Here is a 27957-nt window from a genome sequence, read left to right as displayed (position 1 = left end):
CCCCTTTCCCTTCCTCTTCTTCCTTTTCGTCTTCTTCTAAAAACCTTTTTATTACAGAAAATTCCAAGCTCACGAAAAAGAAGAAAACAGATAATAATAACCCCTGCTCAGGCTGCAGCAAGTATCAACACATGACCAGTTTGTTTCACTCAGATTCCTGTCACTCCTTGGTCCCCGTTATTTCCACGTAAATCCCAGACATCATATTTCAGGTTTGCAAATATATATCTGCAAAAGATAAGGACTCTTTAAAAAGAGCCATACTGCAATTGTCACACCTAAAACACCTAACCATTAAATATCCAGCGACTACATTGCTGCAGTTGTCCTACCATTTTTAAAATAGTTTGTTTGAATTCAGATCCAAATAAAGTCGCTACATTGTAATTGGTGGATGTGTTTGGAGAGCCCTTCAGCCTCTTTCCTGGCTGCTGTCTCGGAGACGGGCGAGGGAGAGCGCGTTTTCGCCTGCGTCTTGCACGCTTCGGGATTGTGACCCCCGCTGCGCTCGGTGCCCGGGTTTCCGCTCGGCCGCCGCTGCCGGGAGGTGGGCGCGGTTCCCACCGCCCGCGCGCTGGACTCAGAGCAGCCAAGCGGGGCACCGCAGGTGAGGCGCGGGCGTCTGGGGAGGACCCCGCGGGGCCAGGCGCAGGGACGCGGGCGGGCGCAGCTCAGGCGCTGGGGTCGCGCGGGGGCCAGGAGCTCGACGCGGGCCCGGTGCAGGGAAGGGGCACAAGGTGTGCCTGGGGCGGCGGGTGACAGACAAAGGAGAGGGGGCAAATGGCGGATTCAGCGGCTTTAAGGGCTCGCGGGGGCGACGGCGTCATGGGAGGGGGTGGGGAGGAAATTTCCAAGAAAGGGATCCGAAGCCACTTAATAATAGTAAGAAGAAGAAAATGATAATACCAGGAGCAACAACAATAGCATCAGTAATAATAATAGCTACTATTCATCGAGTGTTTATATGTCCCACGCTGGGCTCAGGTTTTTAAACATATTTTACATATAAGGAAAGTTGTTTGCATAGTTTACATATTTTATCTCATGGCTGTTGCGAGCAAGAAATGAGAGTATTCAGGAAGAGCATAGTACTGACTCTGCATTGCATAAATTGATGAACTTTAAAAATGTTTATACAGTCTTTCGGAGGGAGGTACTCTTGGCATCTCCATGGGACAGAGGAGGAAATGCAAGCTCAGAGAGGTCAAGGAATTTGTTGAAGAGCACACAGCTAGTAATGGGTGGTTTAAATGAAAACGGGGGCTTCTATCCCTGAGGTGGCACCTCCCACCTGGAGTTTTAGGTTCAGAGTTACTGAGCAGAGGCTGGAGAGCAGAGCCAGTATGTGCTTGGAATCATTTAGCTCTGGGTTTGGGACCTGGCCCTGCCACCTACTAGCTGTGTGACCTCGGGCAGGTCACTGGACCTTTTAGAACCCGTTTCCTCGTCTGTGAAATAGAAATAACAGTAATATTTGCCTCAAAGATTCTGCAAGGACTGAGAGAGGCAATGTGCATAGAGGGGCACGTGCTTTGTTCTCTCTCATTCAAAGGTTGCTACAATTATGATTACTAGGGAGTCCCGCCATTTGCTTGCTCTGTGACCTCTGCATGTCCACTGAACTCATCTCTGAGACCACGTAAAGTAAACCTTCAGGGCTGGTGGATTGAGTAAATGAATTGGTCCGGCAGATGGAAGATGCCCAGTGACACCAGCATCCTCCTGTCTCTTCTTTTATCACAGAATCCCAGGCCTTCCATTTTGCTCTCCTGACACTAAAAGAGAGGAAGGGGAATGACTGTCCAGAGTCTCGCTATCAGTGACAGAGCTGGGACCGGCACTTAGGCCTCATGCCTCTAGTCCAGAGAGCTCTTATTCCCTTGAGTTCTACAACCCTTGTGAGCCGGGCAGTTCTAACGCCATGGTTTGAAATAAAATCCAAATCCAGTTCAAATAGCCTGGTATTCGACAAACCAGACAAGTTAGCCCACTTTGCATTCATAGTAATGAAAATAGTCTTGTGGGGTTTTAATTAATTAATTATTTATTTATTTGCGGTACGCGGGCCTCTCACTGTTGTGGCCTCTCCCGTTGCGGAGCACAGGCTCCGGACGTGCAGGCTCAGCAGCCGTGGCTCACGGGCCCAGCCGCTCCGCGGCATGTGGGATCTTCCCGGACCGGGGCACGAACCCGTGTCCCCTGCATCGGCAGGCGGACTCTCAACCACTGCGCCACCAGGGAAGCCCTTGTGTTTCTTTTGATTTTTGTTTCTGGGAGAAAATCTCCAAGATAGTGTCTGTAGGTCCGTATGTATGTGTCCATGATACAGACCTTAAATGGAGCTGCTTTGCAGACAGTAAAACTTCATGTACTTTTGAATTGTCGGTTTGTGTCTGGGATGGGATGCCCCAGCGTTGGGGGAGCCTCCTAGCATCTTTGCAAGTTTCATGGAAGATGAAATGTCTCTCATCCCCTGGGTGACCAGCTCATCCTGTTTTGCCTGCACCTTTCTGGGTTTTAAAGCTGAATCCTCCCTGCTCATCCAAAAGCACGAGGTGTTTTAGGAAACCGTGTTCATTTCAGGTTTGTGGTTATTGTTGCTGGTTTCATTTTGAGTTCCTTCAAAGCAGTCCTTGGTTGCCTGATTTTCACCCATCTGCTGGGAGAGGGCCTTTAGGTGGGAAGAGGGGCGGGGTGCGTGGAGGAAACTATCGACCCCCAAATCGCCGTTGCCCAGCTCAGTCCTTTTAATCCTCTTGGCCGAGCTCCTGAAAGAGAGTGACCCGAAGGGCTTTTAATTAAAACCAAATCCCATCCTGGCGATGGGCTGGGGTTTCGTTGGAACGAAGACTCTATGTGCGGTAGAAAGTGGGGCATCTGTTTCAGTAATTGTAAACCCCTTGTATAGTTAATAGGGAGACTGTAGCAATAAGCACAAGAAGCCTCATTGTCTGGGAAACTGGAGAATTGTGAATGAGGCCAATGCCCCAGGGCAGCTGACCAAAGGGAAGGGAGAAAAAAGAGCCAAAGGTTCCCCAAAGCCCCCAAACCAGTAAGAGTTATTATGAGAGTTGAACATACCAGCCTGCGGGGTGGGATTGATGGAGCAGAATGTGTCTACAAAGTGCTTTGGGATCAGGTTCGCTCAAAACCTGTTAGAATGCGCTGCTTTTGGTGTCTGGAGGTTTCAAAAGTTTCAGTTTGTTTTTGCCCTGGGCGGTCAAGTGAGCATACCTGTTTCCAAAGTTGGTTGAGAAGTCCCCATGGGGGATAAAGAATCTATTTACATAACAAGCCAGGCAATAGCAGGGGAATCTGTATTAGAGGGTGCTGGGGCGCCTATAATCTCAAGAAACCATGGGTGTGCATTATGGTGCAAGTTCCCAAGGGGGTGGCATCCTGTGACTGAAGTGGGCCTGGGAGTCAGGTACCACCCTCACCTGTTCTCCTACCAGTCCTCTGGCCACTCCTCTCAGCCCCCTTTCCCAGTTCCTTCTTATCTCTCCACTTACTTTTATGAAAAAACACAGTCTCTCTCTTTTTTTAAATTTTATTTATTTATTTATTTACGGCTGTGTTGGGTCTTCATTGCCGCGCGCGGGCTTTCTCTAGTTGCGGCGAGCGGGGGCTACTCTTCGTTGCAGCGCGCAGGCTTCTCATTGCGGTGGCTTCTCTTGTTGTGGAGCACGGGCTGTAGGCACACAGGCTTCAGTAGTTGCAGCACTTGGGCTCAGTAGTTGTGACTCGCGGGTTCTAGAGCACAGGCTCAGTAATTATGCATGGACTTAGTTGCTCCGCAGCATGTGGGATTTTCCCGTACCAGGGCTCAAACCCGTGTCCCCGGCATTGGCAGGCGGATTCTTAACCCCTGCACCACCAGGGAAGCCCAAAAAAACAGTCTTTTTTGTTTTGCTTTTTCTTTAAAAAAATCATTTATGTGGAAAATTTCAAGCCCATATAAAGGTAGACACAAGAATATAATGGGCCTTATGTACCCATCACCCAGCTTCAGTTGTCAACTTGTTTCATCCATCCCTATTTCCTCCCTCCTGTATTATTTTGAAGCCATCTCAAATGTCACATTTCTTCTGTAAATATATGAGTGTAGCTCTAAAAGTGGGCTTGGCAAACTTATTCAGTAAAGGAACAGAGAGTAAATATTTTTGGCTTCGTGGGCCACACAGCCTCTGTTGCAACTTCCCAGCTCTGCTGTTGTAGTGTGTGAGCAGCCGTAGACGATACTTAAATGAATGAAATGGCTGTAGTCCAATAAAACTGTATTTATGGACACTAACGTTTAAATTTCAAACATGAAATTTTCACGTGTCAGGGAATGCCGTTCTTTTGATTTTTCGAAACTTTAAAAATGTAAAAACCATTTTTAGCTCACGAGCCACACAGAACCAGGTAGCCTTTGAATTTGGCCCTTGGCTTGTAGTTTGCAAACCCCTTGTAGGAGGTCATCGAGAGGACGTGACCGCCTGTTGACCCTGGAGCTGGACTTGGGAATCAGAGCCTCCTCACCCCTCCCCCATCCTTGGACCGTACATTCTGCTCACTGTTCCCACAGTGGGAGCATTTTCAAGGACGCAGCCTTGAGAGAGCAGTGTGTTGTTGAGACCCTCTGGACAGTATACGTGACTGAGCTCCATTAAGGCCTCTATAACCTTTCTATATTCTGGGGGGCGGGGGTGGGGATCTTGCGGCCCCTCAAGACAAGCTTACTGTATAGCGCAGGGAACTCTACTCAGTATTCTGTAATAACCTTTATGAGAAAAGAATCTGAAAAAGAGTGGCTGTATGTGTATGTATAACGGAATCACTTTGCTGTACACCTGAAACTAACACAACATTGTAAATCAACTCTACAATATAAAATAAAAATTAAATTAACAAAACAAAACAAAAAATCCCTCATTAAAATATGTAACGACAACAACAACAAAGACAGGCATTGTAAGTAGGTCTCCTTGCCTATTACACCTGTCCCCCACCAATCTTCCTCAGTCTCCCCTTACCCTCCCTGTATGGGGGCCAGTGTGTGAACCAACATCCCTCCTTTAAAAGATAAGTACTCCTTTAAAAATATAACCACATTTCTGTTATCAACAGTATTTCTTTAAAATCTTCAGATAACCAGTCAAGGTGCAAATTTCCCCAGTTGTCCCACAGTCTTTGTTTTTTACGGTTTGCTTGAATCAAGATGCAAATAGAGTCTGTATGCTACAAGTAATTGTTATATCTCTTAAGTTTTTTAAGTTCCTCCGTGTGTGTGTGTGTGTGTGTGTGTGTCTGTGTCTGTGTCTATTTCTGTCTGTCTCTTTGCAGTATATTTGCTGAAGAAACTAGGTTGTTTATTCTGGGGAGTTTCCTACAGTTCTGAGTTTGCTGGTTGCACCTGGTCTACCTAACATTTTAACCAAGGAATGCTTGGGTCTCAGTCCTTGAAACTTACCCACGTCTCCCTACGCTCACTTTCTTGGTGATCTCATCCAGTGTCCTGGGTTCAAGTATATGCTGACTGCTCTGCATAGATAGCTCCAGTCTGGAGCTCTCCCCTAACTGCAGGCTCAAACACCAAACTGCCTACTTGCTTTCTCCACTCGAACAATTAATAGTCTTCTCAAGCTTAGCTTGTCCACATCTGAGCTCCAGGGCCTCTCCCCCAAACCTGCAACTCCTACGGTTTTTCCCATTTCTCACCTCTCTAGATGCTCAGGCCCAAATCCTTGGAGGTGTCTGTGACTTCTCTGTCTTTTATTCCTCACATTCGGTCTATCGGCTGCACCTTCAAAATATCCCCAACCACATCTCACCGCCCTTACTGCCATCGGTGACTAAGTCATCATCATTGTCATCTCTTACTGCTCTCTCTGCTTTAGCTGTTGCCCCCCTTCAGGTTCTTCTCAACACAGCAGTTGGTGTTATGGAGCCAGTTTTTTAAAAGTCAGAGCACAGCTCTTACTCTTGTGCTAATATCACTTCAGTGGCTCCCATCTCCCTCCAAGTAAAAGTCAAGTTGCTAATGATGACTTAACCTCATCTACTGCTCTCATCCTCTTGTGATTTATTGCATATGTAAATTGCATTCCTAATGTCAAGGCCTTTGCACTTCTGATTCCCTTTTTCTGGAACATTCTTTCTCCAGACTTTCCCATGAGTTGAATTTTGAAAACATCAGTCTGGCTTATTTGTTTATTTAATAAACCCATATGTAGAGCTTTCTTCATGCCAAGCATTGTTCTAAATGATTTACTTCATTAACTCATTTTATCCTCATATGACACTATGAGGTAGGTACCATTTATTAACCGCATCTGACAGATGAGGAAATGGAAGCACAGAGAGATTCAGTAACTTGTCCAACATCACACAGCTACTAAGTAGCAGAGATGAGATTCAATCCAGGCAGTCCTGCTCCACAGTCCATGCTTTTCCTTTCTCATTTGATATCAGCTTCTGTGAGGTATAATTTATATTACAATAAAATGCATCCATTTAAAGTGTAGAGTTTGATGAGATTCAATAAATGTATGTACCTGTGTAACAACCACCAAAATCAAGGTATAGAAATGTCGCCCCCAAAGTTCCCTTGTGTTCTTTTGCAATAAATTCCTCCCGCTGCACCCAGTAGAGTCCCAGGCAACTTATTTGTTCTCTGTCACTGTAGATTATTTTGCCTATCATGGAGTTTCATATAAATGAAATCATGCCATATGTACTCTTCTGTGATTGGCTTCTTTTGTTTGGCATAATGTTTTTGAGGTTCATCCATGTTGGTGCATAAATCAGTTTATTCCTTTTCCTGAGGTTTTTTTTTATCTTCCATGTCTCTCCTTTACATCTTTATCCTTTTCTCTACTTTCCTGAACTTACAGAATATATTTATAATAGTCATCCGGTCTACTGATTTGATCTTCTGTGTCATTTCTGGATCTCTTTCTGTGGACTGGGTTTTTTTCTATGGTAACCAGCCATATATTCAATTTTTAATTGGATGCTGGACATTTTGGATTTACATTTCTGGATTTTGTGACACTCCTTTAAATATTGTTGGGTTTTGTTCTAGGATGCAGTCTAGTTATTTAGAATCAACTTGATTCTTCCAAGGCTTGCTTTTAAGCTTTGTTAGGGTAGGTCCAGGGCAGACTTTAGGGCTAATTCAGCCTATTACTGAGGCAGTACTTCACTGAGAACTGTCCTTGATGCTCCATGTATTTGGAGGTTTTCCACTGGTAGTTGGGAATTATTCTCCACCCTGGGTGAACTCCAGGGATTGCTCTGCTTATTACTGGTGGTTCTTTCTTCAGCTTCAGGTGGTTTCTTACATGTATAGGCATAGACAGACCAATATTCAGCCAAAGACTCAAGCGACCCTTGTTCAAATCTCTAGAACTTTCTCTCTGTGCAAATCCCTCCTCAAGTAGTCTTCCCTGTGGATTCTAGTTGCCTTGATTTCCCTAAACCCCTACTCTGTCTCCTCAGCTCTGTTGGGATTCTCCTTCTGGTGCTGTGGTCTAGAGACTCCAGGCAGCGAGCAGGGGCACTTACAGAAAAACCTCAGCTTTCCTTCCTAAGTAAGGAAAACCCCAGTTCTCCCCCTCCTTCTCTGTTCTCTTCCTATAAGCCTTTTACCTGTGTGTCTCCTTTACTACTCACTCAAGACACTCAACACAGAACACATCACTTCTGACCCTCCTGGTCACCAAACGTGTGGAGGATTTTCCTTACGCCAAGTGATTCTGTGACACCAGCTGGGTGTCCTACAATTCAACTTAACTCTGACACTGTCTACCTGGAGGTAGCCTCAGGTCCCACAGGTTAAGGTCTCAGTCCCTCAAGACTTCTCCCATCCCACTTCAGACACCAATCTCAAGTAGCAGGTCTCCAAGTTACCCACAACTTCTGTCTGATTTGGCTACAAATCAGAGGTTTCCATGACCATCTCCTCAGGTTCAATTAATTTGCTAGAGCAGCTCACAGAACTCAGGGAAACATTTACCAGCTTATTAAAGGATATGATAAAAGATGCAGATGAATAGCCAGATGAGGAGACACATAAGATGAGGTCTGGGAGGGTCTCAGGTCTCAGGAGCATCTGTCCCCAGGGAGTTGGGGTGTTCACCCCCCTGATGTGAATGTGTTCGTCAACCTGGAAGCACCCTGAAACCCCTATTATTGGAGGCTTCCTCACATAGGCATAATTAGTTATTAACTCCATTCTCAGCCCTCTCCCCTCTCTGGAAGATGGGAGGGTGGGGCTGAAAATCCCAAGCTTCTAATCATGGCTTGGTCTCTCAGTCTCCATCCAAGAGCCCACCCAGAGTTGCCTCGTTAGAACAAGAGGGCTTCCCTGGTGGCGCAATGGTTGTAGTTGATTTATAATGTTGTGTTAGTTTCAGGTGTATAGCAAAGTGAATCTGTTACACATATACATATATCTGCTCTTTTTTAGATTCTTTTCCCATGTAGGCCATTACAGAGTACTGAGTAGAATTCTCTGTGCTATACAGTAGACTCTTATTAGTTATCTATCTTATGTATAGTAGTATGTAAATGTCAGTCCTAGTCTTCCAATTTATCCCTCCCTCACCTTATCCCCTGGTAACCATAAGTTTATGTTCTACATCTGTAACTCTATTTCTGTTTTGTTTTTTTTTGAATTTGTTTATTTATTTATTTTCGGCTGCGTTGGGTCTTCGTTGCTGCACGCGGGCTTTCTCTAGTTGTGGTGAGCAGTGGCTACTCTTTGTTGTGGCGCGCAGGCTTCTCATTGCGGTGACTTCTCTTGCTGTGGAGCACGGGCTCTAGGTGCACGGGCTTCAGTAGTTGTGGCATGTGGGCTCAGTAGTTGTGACTCATGGGCTCTAGAGGGCAGGCTCAGTAGTTGTGGCTCACGGGCTTAGTTGCTCCGCGGCATATGGGATCTTCCTGGACCAGGGCTCGAACCTGTGTCCCCTGCGTTGGCGGGCAGATTCTTAACCACTGTGCCACCAGGGAAGTCCCTCTATTTCTGTTTTGTAGATAAGTTCATTTGTAACCATTTTTTTTTAGAGTCCACATATAAGTGATAGCATATGATATTTGTCTTTCTCTCTCTGACTTACTTCACTCAGTATGACAATCTCTAGGTCCATCCATGTTGCTCCAAATGGCATTATTTCATTCTTTTTTATGGCTGAGTGATATTCCATTGTATGTATGTACCACATCTTCTTTATCCTTTTCTTTGTTGATGGACATTTAGGTTGTGTCCATGTCCTGGCTATTGTGAAGAGTGCTGCTAGGAACATTGGGGTGCATGTATATTTTCAAATTATGGTTTTCTCTGGATATATGCCCAGGAGTGGGATTGCTGGATCATATAGTAGCTCTATTTTTAGTTTTTTTTGTTTTAATTTTTATTTTATTTTATTTTTTAACATCTTTATTGGGGTATAATTGCTTTACAATGGTGTGTTAGTTTCTGCTTTATAACAAAGTGAATCAGTTATACATATGTTCCCATATCTCTTCCCTCTTGCGTCTCCCTCCCTCCCACCCTCCCTATCCCACCCCTCTAGGTGGTCTCAAAGCACCGAGCCGATATCCCTGTGCCATGCGGCTGCTTCCCACTAGCTGTCTACCTTACTTTTGTGAGCGTATATATGTCCATGACTCTCTCTCGCCCTGTCACAGCTCACCCTTCCCCCTCCCCATATCCTCAAGTCCGTTCTCCAGTAGGTCTGTGTCTTTATTCCTGTCTTACCCCTAGGTTCTTCATGACATTTTTTTTTCTTAAATTCCATATATATGTGTTAGCATACGGTTATTTGTCTTTTTCTTTCTGACTTACTTCACTCTGTATGACAGACTCTAGGTCTATCCACCTCATTACAAATAGCTCAATTTTGTTTCTTTTTATGGCTGAGTAATATTCCATTGTATATATGTGCCACATCTTCTTTATCCATTCATCCAATGATGGGCACTTAGGTTGTTTCCATCTCCGGGCTATTGTAAATAGAGCTGCAATGAACATTTTGGTACATGACTCTTTTTGAATTTTGGTTTTCTCAGGGTATATGCCCAGTAGTGGGATTGCTGGGTCATATGGTAGTTCTATTTGTAGTTTTTTAAGGAACCTCCATACTGTCCTCCATAGTGGCTGTACCACTCCTAGTACTCTTATCACTTAAGAATTTACAAGGGTTTAGGAGCCCTGTGTCAGTGATGGGTCAAAAACCAAATATTAGAACAAGAGATCCTCCTAGTGCTCTTATCATTTAGGAAATTACAAGGGACTTAGGGGCCCTGTTCCAGGAGCTGGGGGCAGAAACCAATATATATTTTCTATTATCTCACAGTTTCCCTTCTCTCAGGGATCTCAGTCTTGTCCTACCTGTTGTCCAATGTCTGAAAACCTTTGTTTCATGTTTTGTTTGTTTTCTAATTGTTTAAGGCGAGAGAGTTTATCTACTGCCAATTACTCCATCATAGCTGGAAGCAGAAGTCCAACGCATTCCTTATTTATTGATGAGTGGTATTCCACTGAATGGATATACCGTATTTGTTTAAATTTTCATCTATTGTTGAACATTTGAGTTGTTTCCAATTTTTGGAATGGAACTCCACAAATCTTTGTATGGACGTATGTTTTAACTTCTCCTGGGTAAATACCTAGGGGCAGAATTCCTGGATCATAGAGTGTTGTATACTTAACTTTATAAGACACAGACAAATGGTTTTCCAGAGTGGCCGTATCAGCAACGTATAAAAGTTCATGCTGCTCCCCATCATCCTCAACACTTGGTGTTGTTAGTCTTTTTAACTTTTAGCCATTCTAGTGTGTATGTAGTGAATTTGTTACCACATCAAACTGGGGTCCGCTTGCCCGCATGCAGCAAAGCCAATCTATTGACCCTGGGTTTTGGTGAAGGAAAGTGCAGCATTTATTGCAGGGCACCAAGCAAGGAGTCCAGGGAGCTAGTGCTCAAAAGGCCCCCCAATCCCCAAAGTCTTTCGGGGAAAGTTTTTTCAAGACAGGGTGAAGGAGGGGGATTTGGGGTGTGTGATCAGCTCATGGACATTCTTCTGATTGGTTGGTGGTAATTGGGAGTCGACATCATTAACCTTCTGGCTATAACCGGTCTGTGGCCTATGTGCTTGTGGGCAACATAAGTTTACTTCTTCCACCTGGTGGGGGTTTCAGTATCTGCAAAACAGCTCAAGGGACGTGGCTCAGAATACTATCCACAGTCCTGGAGGAGGAGCTAAAGGTCCTTGACTTTAATGGCTAAAGTATTATTATTTTGTCTTGCTTGACTCTTTTCCTTTTTATGCGTGTTCTCACTTCCCTGGTTAAATATATTCTTTGGAACTTGGGGAAGGCCTAGGAGGCTAAAATCTTTGTATAGACAAGAGGCAGGTGGAAGGGAGTGTGGGTCTGTTTTGGGAAGGCTCCATACGGTATGGCTCAGTTACAGTACCTCATAGGGGTTCAGTTTGCATGTTCCTGGTCACTAATGATGTTGATAAGCTTTTATGTGCTTATTGGCCATACATTTTTTTTTTTTTTTTTTTTTTTTTCGGTTTGTATGTGGGCCTCTCACTGTTGTGGCCTCTCCCATTGTGGAGCACAGGCTCCGTACGTGCAGGCTCAGCGGCCGTGGCTCACGGGCCCAGCCGCTCCGCGGCATGTGGGATCTTCCCGGACCGGGGCATGAACCCGTGTCCCCCGCATCTGCGGGCGGACTCTCAACCACTGCACCACCAGGGAAGCCCAAATGTATTTTTTTTTAAATGAAGTTTAAGTTTATATTTTTTCCCTATTGGCTTGTTTATCTTCTACTTACCGAATTTTTAGAGTTCTTTTCATATTCTAGATATAAGTCCTTTGTCAGATATAACAGAATCCATGCTTTTAGCTGTTGCTTTTTGTTTGATTGAGGGGAATGAGAAGTAGATGTCAGAATATAAACAGGCCATTGTAGAGTGAGGAGAGAGATGATTGTGTCTTATAGTAGCATAGGGTTTAGATGGAGCAAAGTGGATGGAATTTAAAATTAAAAAAAAACACCTCAAGGAATTCTGGGTCTATTTTTCCCCCTTTTATCTTCTGAATGTTCCTAAATATATTTACAGATACAACCTGAATCAAATCTGAATTTTTCTTTGCTTGAATTAACTACAGGAGAATGTCTCAGGAACCTAGGACATACTCTCTTTTGCTGTTCCTTTTTCTGATCCATGGAGTGGCAAGTCATGGAGTTCCAGATTCCCGGCAGGGTAAGTCCCGAGGGAGGAATCATCTGTCATGGATTCCACACATCTTAGGGAATGGAGTGGGGTTAGATCAATTTAGGTACATGATGCCGCAAAGTGTTTTGAGATGTGTGCGTGCCTGTGTGTGTGTGTACCCACGTAAGTGTAGAATTTTCAGGATCATTCTGAAAGGGTTTTTCAAACCAAGGTTTTTTCACACTGGCACATATGCTCACAAGTATAATTAAAATTCACTAAAAATTTCCTTCACGAGTAACCTTTTCAGGGGCTCTTTTCTTAATACATATTTGTATTTTTGAGGGTCATCCAGTTCAATTCTATTTATACATTCAATGGCTTTGTTGCAGATTTGCCTCCTTTGTTGCAAAAAATGGCGGTGAGTATCCATTTTATTTTAAACAACATCCTCTGTACTGGAGCTGCCGACTTTTGGATGTTATACTCGACATTATCTCTTTGCCTTTTAGGAAGAAATAATAGATGGAAGCTACCTGAATGGTAATGTCCCTGCTGTCCCTGCTTGTTGCTTCTAAGAATTTCAAACAGAATGCGCCTATGATCTCTCTGGAATGATTCCTTTTTAAGTTGTCTTTTCATTTTATTTCCATTGTAGCATTGCTGGATCTCATACAGTTTCAAAGGTAACTCATCCTAAAGGGGAGGGGAAGGGATGGAATAGACGTTTAATAAAAATTCTTAATGGAAGTCTCTTAACTATAAAAAGTAAAATGTACTCGTTACAAAAAATATCACCCAATGAACAAGTGCTTTGGAATAGATACATTCGTTCAACACAATTTTGGCCCCCTCTGCTCTAGCACAAGAGCTAACATTTACTGACTGCTTACTATGTAGCAGGTACTATTCTAAGTGCTTTTATGCATAGAAACACATGTAATCTTCCCAAGCCTCCCCCTCCTCCCACCCAAATAGGCCCTATTGTTACCCCATTGGACAGAATAATGAAACTGAGGCCCAGGGAGGTGATTTAAGGTCACACAGCTGGGAAATGGTGGAGCTGGGGTGTGTGTCCAGCAGCCTGGCTCCAGGATTCACTGTTACTTTGCTCTCACTGTCACTTTATATTCTGTGTACAGGCTGGTGTTAGATACCAGGGATGTGGAGCAGGGCACTAGATAGTCCTATGGAAAGACAAATATTAACAGATAATTCTAATATAACAAGTACTATGAAGGAGAAATGGGAGCCTTGGGGCCCCATGACAGGAGCACTTAATTATATTAAAGTAGAAGATCCCCATAAACAGTCTTCTCCCTAAGGTAACTCCAGTTGATAGCTTTGGATATATTCTTTCAGGCTAAAATTTTTAATCTATCTATCTGTCTATCCATCTATCTATGCATCTATAAAAAATGTGACTATAAAAGGCCTTCTAACTGTTTAAGGCAGGAAGATTTATCTACTGCCAATTATTCCATCACAGCTGAAAGCAAAAGTCCACCTCACTCCTTTTGTCTGGATGAGTGGCATTCCATTCCATACCATCTGTTTAACATTTCACCTGCTGTTGGATATTTGAGTTGTTTCCAATTTTTGGCTGTTATGAATGAAGTTGTGCATTTTCTATGTGTTGGTCAATGTTTTAAGCACTTTACATGTGTGAACAGATTTAATTCTCACAGTTGTTAGCTGTATTACACAGAAAGGGAAACCGAGGCACAGGAAAATTCAGTAAACTGCCTAAGGCCGTACAGTTCAGTGGTAGAGCCAGGATTCAAACCCAGGTTTCGAGCCTACAGTCCTAACTATGCTATTTCAGCCTCTCATGGTATACAAAGCATCTGTTTTTTAAACTTAATATAGTCAGGACACCTTTCCAAGTCAATCTGTTTGGATTATTAATCTGAGTGGATTGTTATGGGATTTAGAATATAGCACACAACTTCAAATTGATCATTGTCTTTGAGAGACTGGTATGCAGGCTGATTCCTGGAATTGGAAACTCCCCCTCACTGTGCCAAGGAAACACATCTCCTACCTCTAAGCACAGAGTTCCTAGCATCCCGGCCCATCTTCATTGTCCGTTCTGAACCTCGGTCCCCTGATCACTCAGCTAGTAGGGGAACTGCTCATCCTAGGCGAGCCTGTCACCATGACCTTCTCCTGTCTGTCTTCAACTGAAGCTCCCATGTGTGGACGGCAGACCTGTCCCACAGAGTCGTGGCCTATCTGAATTCACGGAACGTTGCCTTCACCATCCCCAGCCTGCAGGTGTGTATCTGAGACCCGTCCCAGTGTTCCCCTCTCAGTGCTCAGGGGTTGCAAACTCAGGGGCCAGGTCAGTCAGAGAAGTGGGCTAGGTGGAGAGCTAGTCTTCACTTCCACAAAGAAGCATGTTCTGTCCAGTGTTTTTTGAAACGTGATCTAAGCTCCTTTGTCTCTCTTTCATTTTTCCGCTTTTGATGGAGACATGGTGTATTAGAGCAGCAGTCCCCGGCCGTTTTGGCACCAGGGAGCGGTTTCACGGAGGACAGTTTTTTCCATGGATTGGGATCGAGGGGATGGTTTCGGGACGACTCAGTGCATTGCAATCATGGTGCACTTTATTTCTGTTGTTATTACATTGTCATATATAATGAAGTAAGTATAGAACTCACCATAATGTTGACAGGAGGCGGAGCTCAGGCGGTAATGCGAGTGATGGGGAGCGGCTGTAAATACAGATGAAGCTTTGCATGCTCGCCCGCCGCTCACCTCCTGCTGTGCGACTTGGTTCCTGTCGGGCCACAGATCGGTAGTGGTCCAAGGTCACGCACTGGTATTAGAGTATAGGCTGAGCTACTCTAACAAAGAGACCATAGATTGCAGCAGCTCAAACAATTTAGTTTACTTCTATCTCATAGAATAGTCCAGGGCTAGGTGGGAGGTCCAGAGAGGAGAGACAGCTCTACTTCAAAAGGCCATCGAGGGGCCTGGGTTCCTTCTGTCTTATTGCTTTGTCATCATCTAGGGAGTGGTTGCCCACATGATTGAAACAGCACATCCATTCTCCAACCCAGAGAGGGTGTGGTGGGAAAGAGGAAGTGAAGGCTGAATGGCCTCTCTTTAAGGATGTGACCTGCAAGTTGCACACTTCTTCCTGCTCACGTTTCATTGGCTCACAGTCCACAGTCACATCTTACTGCAGAGGAGCAAGATGAGAGGCCATGTACCCAGCTAAAACTTATGGGATTCTGTTCCTAAAATAATTACAAGAGAGTGGCCCTTTGGGTATAATTATCAGTCTCTCAATCATGGGTCCAAGAAATATTTTTCTTCCCTTTTAACTCTACTAGAAGAAAAACAGTAGCACAAACATGTAAATGGATGGCAGTGGATATTTGCCTTGGGGAACAATAGGGCCTGGTGGGGACTGCGGTGAATTGGCCAGCACATGCCTCATTAGCATAATCTGTAGCCCAGGGCGTTTTGTTTTGCCTTTACCAATACACTGTGAATAGCACAGAAAATTGAGACAACATTCTTTCAGATTTCAAAGACTATTATTTGATTCAGCAAAGAAGTCATGTCATTGACGAATGAAGTTCTGACATACGTCTTTTTTGTTTCGGTTTTTACTTACCTTATAGTGAAGATGAAAGTGTCAACCAACATTCATGTGAGAACGACACTCAGAAGCCTGGTTGTTATCCATTTACCAGGACACCCACTAGGTGGAGGTGGCTGGTGGCCTCATGGCATCTGCTTTCTTCGCCATGTTCATCTGTGCAATCTGAAGAGAAGTGATGCCTGCCCTTTCTCTCTAGCAGTAGGGTTTCTCATAAAATGTGTATATTTTAACCTGATTAGGAGCTATACTACCTCTCTTCCTATTTGTATATTCATTTATTCATTTAATATCTACTTATCCAGCCTCTATTCTCTGCCAGGCACAGTTCTAGACACTGGAGACTCAGGAGAACAGGCGGTCACATTACTACCCACGTGGGCCTTTCATTCTAAGGGGACAGACACTGAGTAAACATTCAACTCATTCAGGGCAGAGAATAATGGCTGGTGCTTACTGAGAACACTTTGCATCATCATTTCATCATTTACTCCTCATGACCTAGGATTAATTCTTACTTACATAGTAAGTTTGACTGTTGTTCCCGCCTTTCAGCTGAGACCCAGGGATACTGTTGCCCATTTATCAAATAAAAATACAGGTTTCCCAGTTAAATTTGACTTGCAGATGATCAACGAATACATTTTTTTAGTGTAAGTATGTCCCATGCAATATTTGGGATATACTTATGCTAAAAAATTATTCGTTTATCTGCAAGTCAAATTTAACTGGGCATCTTGTATTTCATCTAACCATCCTAGTTAAGGAACTTGCCCGAGGCCATACAACTAGTAAGTGGCAAGGTGGGGATTTGCACACAGGTTATCTTGTGCTAGAGCTCACCTTTTGTCCGTGATGTCACATTATGCTACCTTTCTAGAGCACCTCTATTTAAGGAAGATTTAGAAAAGAATTCCCCAGATAGCAGAGGAAATTTCTTTCAGGAGAGGCTGCTGGCCTCTGCCCCTCACCCTGGAGGGGGTGCCATGGGGAGTTCATGCTGCCTGAAATTTGCTCCTGTGCTGGGGGCTTGGAGCATGGGAGAGGGTTTGAGCAGTGCCCATCTGGAAGTAGTAAACTTTCCGGGTAGAGGCCAGCTGCCCTGGACCTGAAACTTCAATCACCTGCAGGGACCAGGCAGGCCATGGGGAAATCAGCTACCTAGAGGGTGGTGAGCCAGAGGAGTAATTACTGTGAGCAGCTGTCCCTCTGCCTGTTGATTATTGCACAGAAGGGGATGTATGCCCAGCGTTGCCACTTCTTTGTGGCTTCCAAGAAAAGTTGGAAATTTGGATTTTTGTGAGGAATTCCATGAATTTTAAATGTTAGCAGCTCATAAAAAATTTTGGAGCCAATTCGACCAAACGTGTGCGGGCTGCCAGCTTGCGGTCTCTGCAGGGAATTAGGTGGCCAGGCTGGGCTGCTGGCCGTGGTGCTGACCACGTGCTCCTGTCCTGTCCACACTGACTCTCCTAACGTTCCATATCCAGGCAGTCATGGAAAACCACCTGGAACAATGTTTGTACCAGCCCTGGAAACTGCTGGAGGACCTGAGGGGAACTGATGCTCAGCAATTCCGCACTGCCATGAAATGTCTCTTAGAAGACAAGAAGGACCGCTTGGTGAGGCTCTCTTGGCATCCTGGGAGCGGAGGACGTCCAGGGCCAGTTGGTGTTTGTCGAGTTGAATGGAATTGGGCCTCACTGAGGCCTGGGCCCTTCTTTATCTCTTCCTCCCTCCTTCTCCTTCTGCAAACTCCCTGGGACCTAGGTTTCCTCTCTTACTTTCTCCAAAGTTCAGATGAAGAGCCTTTTATGAGTACTAAGAAATGAGGGGTACTGAGGAGTCCCAGTAGTTTGGCTTCATAAACATCCATGAATGATTACTCTACACCAGGGGACACTGGATTCAGAGACGAAAGACTGTCTCTGCCCTCAAGGAGCTTATGGTCCAGGGAGACCAAAAAACAGGAACAGAAAATTTCCACAAAATGAGGTTGGTAATGTAAGAGCAAAGAAAAGGCCTCTGAGACCCAGAGAACCCTTGGAATCAGAAAGGTGAGGTGTAGAGGTGGTTTTCTTTTCAGAGGCAGTTGAGTGTGGAGCAGTGTTTTCCAAAGGGAATTGAACCATTTAAACATTTTAATAATCATAAACTTACTTTAATGTCTGTTATTCAAATGCACATCAAAACTGTGAGTTTGGTGGAGATGTAATGTTCCCTTTTGAAATGAATTTAAGTTTTAAAAAGAGTCAGTTTAAAGTAAAAATACGAACTAAATAATAGTAAAGGCAATGCAAAGATATGGCAAAAATGAGGATGGTGGTCTTTGAAAATGATACTGATCAATGTTTACTGTGTGTCGGGTATTATTTTCAGGGAATGATCTGCAAGCCGTTTCTGTAAAGGGCCGGAGAGTAAATATTTTAGGCTTTGCAGGCCATACAATCTCTGTCACAACTACTCACCTCTGCTGTTGTAGCATCAAAGCAGCCGTAGATGGCAGGTCAATGCGTGGGTGTGGATGTGTTCCAATTAAACTTTATTTGCAAAAACAGGCAGTGGGTCAGATTTGACCTGTGGGCCCCATTTGCCAACACCGTTCTAAGGGTTTAACAAACCTGGACCTATTGAATTGTCTCCAGGACCTTCTGAAACTAGGATAAATAGACTCTTACCATTTCAATATTCAGATGAGGAAACAGGCTTGGAGAGGTTGAGTAAGTAACCTCGGGTTACACAGCTTGAAAGTGGCAGATCTGAGGTGGGAACCTGGGCTCCTGACTCTAGCTGTGAGCCCTCTGGCATCTGGTGAAGCCCGTGGGCTCCATCTCAGAATAATGTGTTAAAATACAATGGATGACAAAGGAAGCTGATTCTATTGAAATACATTTATCAAAATACATAAGACAAAGTTAAGGGTACAGTAATTTATGTGCTTCTGTAACACATCCAATAACAAGATTTAGTGGCGGGTCTAATAGTTTCTGTAATTTTGAGGAAGTGTTGAGTGTAAGTGAGATTTCAAGACATTTGCAGCAATGGTAGTGAGTTATGAAAGTTTGTGATTTCTAGTGATGACACATCAAAGGTTCTTCTGCCACCTTGCTGGCTTGCTGCCTACGTTCATCACTGAAGGAGATGCCAGGGACCAATTCCATGGCAGTGAAAAGGAGGATGCAGTTTCTCCCCAGTGTTCACAGATGCCCTAATACTATCCGCAGACCCCTGCCCAATAACCCCTAAGTTACACTCTTAGCCGCTGCGCTGTTTGGCCCCAACCGGGAATGATGTAAGTTAGGAAACACATGGGCGTGGTGAGAGGTGTGGGCTTGGACTCAGTACACTTGTTTCAGATCCCAGCTTTGTGCAGGTTTGGCCTGGTTAACTAGTCTCTCTTTTGTTCTCGTCACCTGTAATATTGAGTTTTTATAGCATGTAATGTTTGCCGAGTGTTCACTAGGTACCGGGCACTCTCCATTCATTATCTCTTTCAATTCTTATCTAGATCTAGGAGGTAGGCACTGATTTTATCTTCATTCAAGAGGAAGAAACTGAGACTTAAAAAAGATAAGTGATTTGGTCAAGGACACACACATGTAAGTGGAGGGCCTGGCATCTGAACCTAGGAATGTCTGACCCGCAGACCCATGGGGCTTAACCTATAGGACTGTTGTGAGAATTACAGGAGGTGATGCATGCTTGCTCCATGCTTGACACAGTGCCTGGAGTGTAGTCCATAGGCAGTAAATTGTGGTGGTTGTTTTTGGAGGGTGTGTTGGGTGAAGGACAGAGTCGTGTCCAGTCTGATTTTACCTACACCCTGTCAGTATTCCTGGGGTCTGTGGTTCAAAAGATTCATTCATTCGTTCATTCTAACAGGCTATTTCTCAATGTCTTCTAGGTACCAGGCATCCCACTAGGCACGTGGCTTGGGCCCCAGCACTTTCCTGGCCCAACCTCAGCTACACACTGGAATCAGATGCCAGGGCTCCACCAGAGACCAGTTAAACCAGGCTCTATACAGTGGTGCTGGGGATCACCTCCCTAGTGATTCTGATGTGTAGCCAAGATTGAGATCCACTGGCTTGGAGGAGAGATAGGCCCATAAGCATCTCTAATGCATCATGGAGTTTGGTTCAAGATGCTGTTGGGAGCCCAGAGTGGAGGGAGATTTGATTTGACTTAAGTAGGACATCAGAGAAGACGTCACCAATGAAATGACAACTGAGCTTGGCCTTAGAGGATCAGCTGGATTTCTCTGGGAGAAGGAGGTGGAGAGGGGATGCCGGTTAGAGCAAGGGCCTGAGGTGTGACAGTCATGGTGTATCTGGAGAATGACAAGGTGCCTAGTGTGGGTGAAGCAGGTGAAGGCCTTGACTTTGTTCTTTAGGTGATGGAAAGGTCTAGAAGATTTGACATAGCAGCATGGTGTTTAACAGGGGTCCTGAATTTCACCACTGCTGCTAAGTGTGGTCTCTGCCAGTGCTTCCAAATCAAGAGGCAGCTCTCAAGACAAGCCTAACTTCTATCGTTCCTGTAGGAGCTGGATGACATCACTGTTGACTTGGGAGAGATTCGGAAACAAGCCTTGCAGAGCCCGGGCGTGAACCGCAGCCTGTTTCTCATCACGCTGGAGAGGTGTTTCCAGGTGCTGAACCCCCTGGAGTGTGTGGAGATCCTGGGCAGGGTGCTAAGGGGCTCCTCAGGCCACTTTCTCCAGCCGGATATCACGGAGAGGCTCCCCCGGGACCTGCGTGAAGACGCCTTCAAGAACCTGTGAGTGTCCCCCTGCCCCCCCAGAGTCTGTCCTGAAAAGTCAAGGAGGTAACGCATGAGGGAGGGGAGAAGGCAGGTGGGGACAGGTTAATATTCGAGGTCAGTTTAGAGATGGTTTGATTAAAACAGAGTCTCCCAAATTTTAGTCATTCTGGTATCATCCTCACAATTTTTCCATACCTATATACCACCTGTATTATTATTAGTTCGTGTTTTTTAAAAGGAGATTCATTCTATTTACTTAAAAATATCTATTTTAAAAGTAAATATGGGACTTCCCTGGTGGTGCAGTGGTTAAGAATCCGCCTGCCAATGCAGGAGACATGGGTCCGATCTCTGGTCCGGGAAGATCCCACATGCCGCGGAGCAGCTAAGCCTGTATCCCACAGCTACTGGGCCTGTGCTCTAGAGCCCGCGAGCCACAACTACTGAGCCCACGTGCTGCAACTACTGAAGCCCACGTGCCTGTGCTCTGCAACAAGAGAAGCCACTGCAATGAGAATCTTGTGCACCACAGCAACGAGTAGCCCCTGCTCGCCGCAACTAGAGAAAGCCCGCACACAGCAACGAAGACCCAATGCAGCCAAAAATAAATAAATGAATTTATTTTTAAAAAAGTAAATATGATACACGCTACTGTATATAAAAAAGATAACTAACAAGGAATTACTGTATAGCACAGGGTACTATACTCAATATTTTGTAACAACCTATAAGGGGAAAGAATCTGAAAAAAATAGGTACATATGTATGTATAACAATCACTTTGCTGTACACCTGAAACTAACACAACATTGTAAATCAACTATACTTCATAAAAAATAAGTAAATAAATTTTAAAAAGTAAAGGGCTTCCCTGGTGACCCAGTGGTTGAGAGTCCGCCTGCCGATGCAGGGGACACGGTCCGAAAAAAAAAAAAAAAAAAAAAAAGTAAATATGGTATAATTACTGTAAATGGGAAACCAGTATCATTTGTCTTAAGTAATCATAAAAATAAATACAATATAAAAAACAAACCAGTGTCATTAAATCTTAGCTAGATATGTTGTTCTGAGCCTAGGACCTGTTCCCTTGGTTAAAAAAGGAGCTGAGTGTGTGTTGAAGACTCTCTAGCACTAAAGTGAGACTTCCACCTTGAGAGTCAGCAGGACTGACAGACACAGTTGGATCCAGAAGCTCAAATTACATCATCAGGAACATCTCTGGCTTTTTATCTCTCAGCTCTGCCCTCTTCTGTGTTGGCCTCACTCCCAGGCGGGCTCTCTCCATGAGGGAGCATGGGCACAGTTCCAAGTAGAGTCCTAGACCTGATTCTCATTGGTCCACACTGGGTCATGTGCCCATTCTTCTTTTTTTTTTTTTTGGCTGCGTCACTCAGCATGTGGGATCTTAGTTCCTCAACCAGGAGGGATCGAACCCACGCCCCCTGCAGTGGAAGTGTGGAGTCCCAACCACTGGGCCAGCAGCGAAGTCCCCGTGTCCCCATTCTTGAGCCGGTCACTGTGGCCAATGGGATCTTATATGCTGAATGGCTTAGATGTGAGTCATAGTCCCACCCAAATGACATGGATCAAGATGGGGACATGGGGACTTCGCTGGTGGCCCAGACAAGTGTTGACAAGAGGGAGGAGTGGACACTTGACAGTCAAAACTCACAGCTGGCCAGCACAAAACTTTATGTAAACCCTGACAAGAGCCTGGGAGAAGGTTACAAGCCTTACAGAGAGAAAGACAACAGATCGATACAGAGAGAACGTTGCCCGACACCAGATTCTCATCACGAGGTGGGAGTCCAGAATATGGCCCCATTTCCCGTTTCTCGATGAGCATCATTTAATCCAACCTCTTCTTTCGCAGATGAAGAAACTGAAGCCCAAAGAGAGGACAGCGTCCCTTGAAGTGACCCCCTGGGGCTTGACTTAATTTGAACTCAAGCCAGTTCTTCTGAATCTCAGTTGTTTTTTTTTTTTTTTTTGCGGTACGCGGGCCTCTTACTGTTGTGGCCTCTCCCGTTGCGGAGCACAGGCTCCGGACGCGCAGGCTCAGTGGCCATGGCTCACGGGCCCAGCCGCTCCGCGGCATGTGGGATCTTCCCGGACCGGGTCACGAACCCGCGTCCCCTGCGTCAGCAGGTGGACTCTCAACCACTGCGCCACCAGGGAAGCCCTGAACCTCAGTTTTGACCTTTTCCTTCTCTACCCTCCCGTCCCCTTCCCCTTGTGAGGATGATGTCAGTAAGCCCCACCCCCCATTCTTCAAATGAGGAAACTGAGGCACAGAGATTGTATAACTTGCTCTAGGTCAGACTGCTAGGGAATGATAGAGCCAGCATTTTTACAAATGGGCAAGCTTTCCCTTAAATAATGTAAACATCGTTTTTTCAGAATTATATCTATCTCCTGTCCCTTTCACGTACTGTGCTGTTCTGAAAAACAAAACAACAACCCAAAAAAGACAGAGAGAGAGAAAGAGAGAGAAAGAAGAAGAGGAAGAATAAGAACCAGGAGAAGAGGAGAAAGGAGGAAAAAAAAACAACCGAGGAGAAGGAGGAAGAGAGGAGAAGAAGAAGAAAAGAAAGATACGGCAAGAAGATATTAAGATAGATTTAAGGGAAAGTTTGCCTCTTCATATATGAAATGACGGGGAGAGTGGTGAGGATAAACTTTAAGCTTAGAAAAGGGCAGATGGGTCATTTGCTGAATTGATTTTCAGTGGTGGTGGGTGGAGGTGAGGGAAGTTTTCCAGGATGAGTAGACTCAGCTATTTTGCAGGTATGAACTGGAGGGGCGATCAGTGCCAAATGCTGTGAAAGGTCAAGTCATATTTGGACCAAATGGGACTGCTGGGTATGGTGACAAGGAGCTCATTCAGGACTTGGGTCACAAGGAGTGGTGTGGTGATGAAGAAACCAGATGTCAGTGGCTTAAAAAGTGACTAAGACACTTTACGCCCATCAGGATATCTGTAATCAAAATGTCAGATAATAACAAGTGCTGACAATGACGTGGAGAAATCAGAACCCTCAGACACTGTTGGTGAGAAAGTGAAGTGGTACGGCTACTTTGGAAAATAGTCTGGAGTTCCTCAAAAGGCTAAGCATAGAGTTGCCATCGAACCCAGCAACTCCACTCCTGGGTCTATTCCCAAGAAAAATGAAATGTGTCACACAAACACTTATACATGAATGTTTACAGCAGCGTTATTTATAATAGACAAAAGGGGGAAACAACCCGTGTCCATCAACTGATGAACAGATAAACAAAATGTGGTATATTTGTACAACGGAACAGAATTTGGCCATAAAAAAATGAATTACTGATGCATGTTCCAACATGCATGAACCTTGAAGTCATCATGCCAAGTGAAAGAGGCCAGATACAAAAGTGACATATTATATGATTGCATTTATCGGAAATATCCAGAAGACGTAAATCTATAAAGAGAGAAAGTAGATTAGTGGTTTCTAGGAGTTGGGATGACTAGAAGTTCTGGGGTGATAGCTAGAAGGTAGGAGGTTTCTTTTTGAGGTACTTTAAAGGGTTCTAAAATTGATTGTGGTGATGGTTGTACAAGTCTGAATATACTGAAAACCATTGAGTTGTATACTTTGTATGGTATAAGTTATATCTGAATAAAACTGTTTCCAAAAAAAAAAAGGACCTGGTGGTGAGGAAGTGAAGAAGAGTCTTTGGAAGGTATTTAACTGTGATGGGAAGAGGAGAAACAGGAAAATCTCTACATCTGTAGCAAGGGAGTGGGAAGGGCTTTTAACCAAAGATAGCTTTGTATACTTTTGTTGTTTGGACCCTGCCTGAAGGCCTTCATATTTGTTCCTTAATTGACACCTATGTGTATGTCATGTAGGTCTGTGGTGTTCAAAGATCTCTACGACCAAACCTCGGCCCATTCCCAGAGGGCTGTCTACTCCTGGATGACTGGGATTTTGCAGACATCCTCCAATGGCACTGGTGAGCCCAGGCTTTGAGGTGGGAACACTTTTTAGCGGGAGTCCATCCTTAAAAGTGATGCTTCATCTCTGCAGATAGGGATTTGATTTCATTGCCACTTAAGATTTTTAGCTCCCTCAGCTTCCAAAAAGTGTTTGATGTGGTTTATGGAAAAAACACATACCCCATTTCATCAGTGCATTTTTCACACGCTGAAGTCTCTGAAGTCAGCATCATCTGTATCCTACAATCAACACCGTGTCCAAGTTTAGCTTCTTAGTGGAACGTAAATAATGCTGGCACCTTAGATTCCATGAAAACTTGCTGTACTGCACAGCATGCGGGATCTTAGTGCCCAGGGATCGAACCCTGTAGTGGAAGCGAGGAGTCTTAACCACTGGACCGCCAGGGAAGTCCCTCAATGAAAACTTTTAGAATCAGGTTACAAGTTCAAAATCTGTGTTAAAAATCTGTATCAAAGTGGGACAAAATAGCTTTTTTTTTTGTTTTGCAGTACGCGGGCCTCTCACGGCTGTGGCCTCTCCCGTTGCGGAGCCCAGCCTCCGGACGTGCAGGCTCAGCGGCCATGGCTCATGGAACCAGCCGCTCCGCGGCATGTGGGATCTTCCCGGACCGGGGCATGAACCCGCGTCCTCTGCATCGGCAGGCGGACTCTCAACCACTGCGCCACCAGGGAAGCCCAAAATAGTTTTTTTTAAAAGAAAATATAGGCAATAAAGCACAGAAATTTAGTGCTAAGCTTCCTGCAACCGAAGCAGCAATAGGTCAGGAGTAATTTATTTGGCGGATGTTTGTTCAAAACCTACTATTTTCTAGAGTAGTGAAATTCATAGAGACAGAAAGTAGAGTGGTGGTTGCCAGGGGCCAGAGGGAGGAAGGAGTGGGGAATTACTATTTAATGAGTACAGAATTCCAGTTTTGCAAGATGAAAAAGCTCTGGAAATGGATGGTGGTGCTGGTTGCACAGCAAAGTGAATGTACTTAATGCCACCGAACTGTATACTTAAAAGTAGTTAAGGGGCTTGAGAGTCCGCCTGCCGATGCAGGGGACGCGGGTTCGTGCCGCGGTCCGGGAGGGTCCCACGTGCCGCGGAGCGGCTGGGCCCGTGAGCCATGGCCACTGGGCCTGCGGGTCCGGAGCCTGTGCTCCGCAACGGGAGAGGCCACAACTGTGAGAGGCCCGCGTATCGTTAAAAAAAAAAAAAAAGTAGTTAAGATAGTAAATTTTATGTTACGTGTATTTTACTGCAATTGAAAAAAAAGGAGAGAGAATGGCTATGTAGATTAGTAACGCAAACAATTTCACAGGTAGCTTCAACTTGTTGAATCTTTAATGTTAGTGATGTAAAGACAATAAACTTTTAAAACACCTAAAAAGAGCCTACTATGTGTCAGCCACTGGAGATACAAAGGAAAAGAAGACTAAGTCTTTGTTCTCATGGAGCTATAATTTTATTGTGGGAGAGTAGGTGGAGAAAACTTGTAAGCAAGTAAATAGAGAGAGAGAGGACACAAATACCGGTAACTGCTCTGCAGAAAATAAAAGGGATCAATGCCATGGAAAGGGTTACTGCTTTAGCCTAGAGCAGGGCTTGGCAAGTGTTTTCTGTAAAGGGCCAGAGTAAATTTATAGGCTTTGTGGCCCTACAGTCTCTGTCTCAACTATCTGACTCTGATGTTGTAGCACAAAAGCAGCTCCAGACAGCAGATAAATAGGCATGGCTGTGTCCCAAGAGAACCTTATTTATGGACACTGACATTTGAATTTCATGTGATTTTCATGTGTCAGAAAATATTCGTCTTCTTTTGATTTTCCCTCAATCATTGAAAAAATGTAAAAACCGGGAACTTCCCTGGTGGCGCAGTGGTTGGGACTCCGCGCTCCCAATGCAGGGGGCCTGGGTTCGATCCCTGATCGGGGAACTGGATCCCACATGCATGCCGCAGCTAGGAGTTTGAATGCTGCAACTGAGGAGCTGGCAAGCCTCAACTAAGGAGCCCACGAACCGCAACTGCGACCCGGCACAGCCAAATAAATATTTTTTTAAAATGTAAAAACCAAGCTCGAAGGTGGGCTGGGTTTGGTTCACGGGCTGTAGTTTCTGACTGCTGGCTAAGGAGGCAGAGCAGAGCTCTCTGGGCAGGTGACATTTGGATTGAGACCAAAATGAGAAATGGGATCAGACGTGAGGCTCTGGAGGAAGAGCATTCCAGGCAGGGGAAGCAGCAAATACAAAGGCCCCGAGGTGGGAATGAGCTGCGTGTGTGTGGGAAACGTAGAAAGCTGGTGGCGGTGAAGTGTAGGGAGTGCCAATCAATCCTTTTCCTGGAATTCAGCTCTGAAGTTTGTATGTAAGAAGCATTAAACAATGGAATAAATGTCTTCCATGCGCAGCAGAATTCCCTCTGCCTGATGCATAGTGGTAGCCTCCAAAAAACTGAATCTCACACTAAGTGACCCTGAGAAATTCACTCAACTCACCCTCCAGACTCTAGGCTTCCCTTAAGTCCTTGTTGCCAGAATTTAGTTGGAGACAGACTCTCCTAAAATTCCTATATGATACGTTTCATTATTAAGCTAAGTGAATTGAAATGAATTCTATTTGGACTTTAAACTTTTTTTTTCATGAAGTTCCTTGAGGTAACTGGAAATACTTTGGGCGTCAAAACGATCCCAAGTTTGGGGATCATTGGTCTGCAGAAATACAGTTCATGCTTAATAATTAATTAGAGGGACTTCCCTGGTGGCACAGTGGTTGAGAATCTGCCTGCCAATGCAGGGGACATGGGTTCGAGCCCTGGTCCGGGAAGATCCCACATGCCGCGGAGCTACTGAGCCTGCGTGCCGCAACTACTGAGCCCATGAGCCACAACTACTGAAGCCCATGCGCCTAGAGCCTGTACTCTGCAACAAGAGAAGCCACCGCAATGAGAAGCCTGTGCACTGCAACAAAGAGTAGCCCCCGCTCGCCGCAACTAGAGAAAGCTCGCATGTGGCAACGAAACCCAACGCAGCCAAAAAAAAAAAAATTAATTAGAAATGAACAACTCAGCTTGGTTCCTGGTGAATTTAGTGGTTTCCCCACAGAATTCTCTAGCCTTCCAGGGCCACCCTTTCTTCTAATAACCAAGTCAAGTGTCCAGAGTCCCCATCGAGAGGATCACAGGTGTTTACCTGTGCTCACCACAACAGCTCTGATTCCTGGGCTGGGGGAGGGCACCCTCTTGTCCCTGTGACTTGGCCCAGGCACCAGCTGACTTCACTGTCTCCTCTGGGCATCAGCCATTGCCCACGGCTTGCTGCAACAGCTCTTGGTGACTGATTCACTGCACCCTATAACGGCTCCTCTGCTTTTTTCATTTCCCCAAAATGCTAC

At 44.9% G+C, this 27957-nt stretch overlaps 1 protein-coding gene across 1 annotated transcript in view; it reads left to right on the top strand.

Moving 5' to 3' along the window:
• The first annotated feature begins 559 nt into the window (after positions 1–559).
• OTOA (otoancorin) overlaps positions 560–27957 on the top strand; it is a 71368-nt gene continuing 43970 nt past the window's right edge. Inside the window, exons 1-9 of the mRNA XM_024744532.1 lie at positions 560–607; positions 12173–12267; positions 12612–12640; positions 12732–12762; positions 12878–12905; positions 14409–14496; positions 17323–17454; positions 20376–20611; positions 24477–24580. Coding sequence (XP_024600300.1) covers positions 12177–12267; positions 12612–12640; positions 12732–12762; positions 12878–12905; positions 14409–14496; positions 17323–17454; positions 20376–20611; positions 24477–24580 — 739 coding nt within the window. The 5' untranslated portion in view covers positions 560–607; positions 12173–12176. The remainder of the gene's footprint in view (positions 608–12172; positions 12268–12611; positions 12641–12731; positions 12763–12877; positions 12906–14408; positions 14497–17322; positions 17455–20375; positions 20612–24476; positions 24581–27957) is intronic.

Source organism: Neophocaena asiaeorientalis, unplaced genomic scaffold, assembly GCF_003031525.2.
Source record: "Neophocaena asiaeorientalis asiaeorientalis breed wild unplaced genomic scaffold, Neophocaena_asiaeorientalis_V1.1 scaffold91, whole genome shotgun sequence".
Lineage (NCBI taxonomy): Eukaryota > Metazoa > Chordata > Mammalia > Artiodactyla > Phocoenidae > Neophocaena > Neophocaena asiaeorientalis.
The sequence above is the reverse complement of the archived record's forward strand: the minus strand, read 5'-3'. Positions and strand labels throughout refer to the sequence as shown.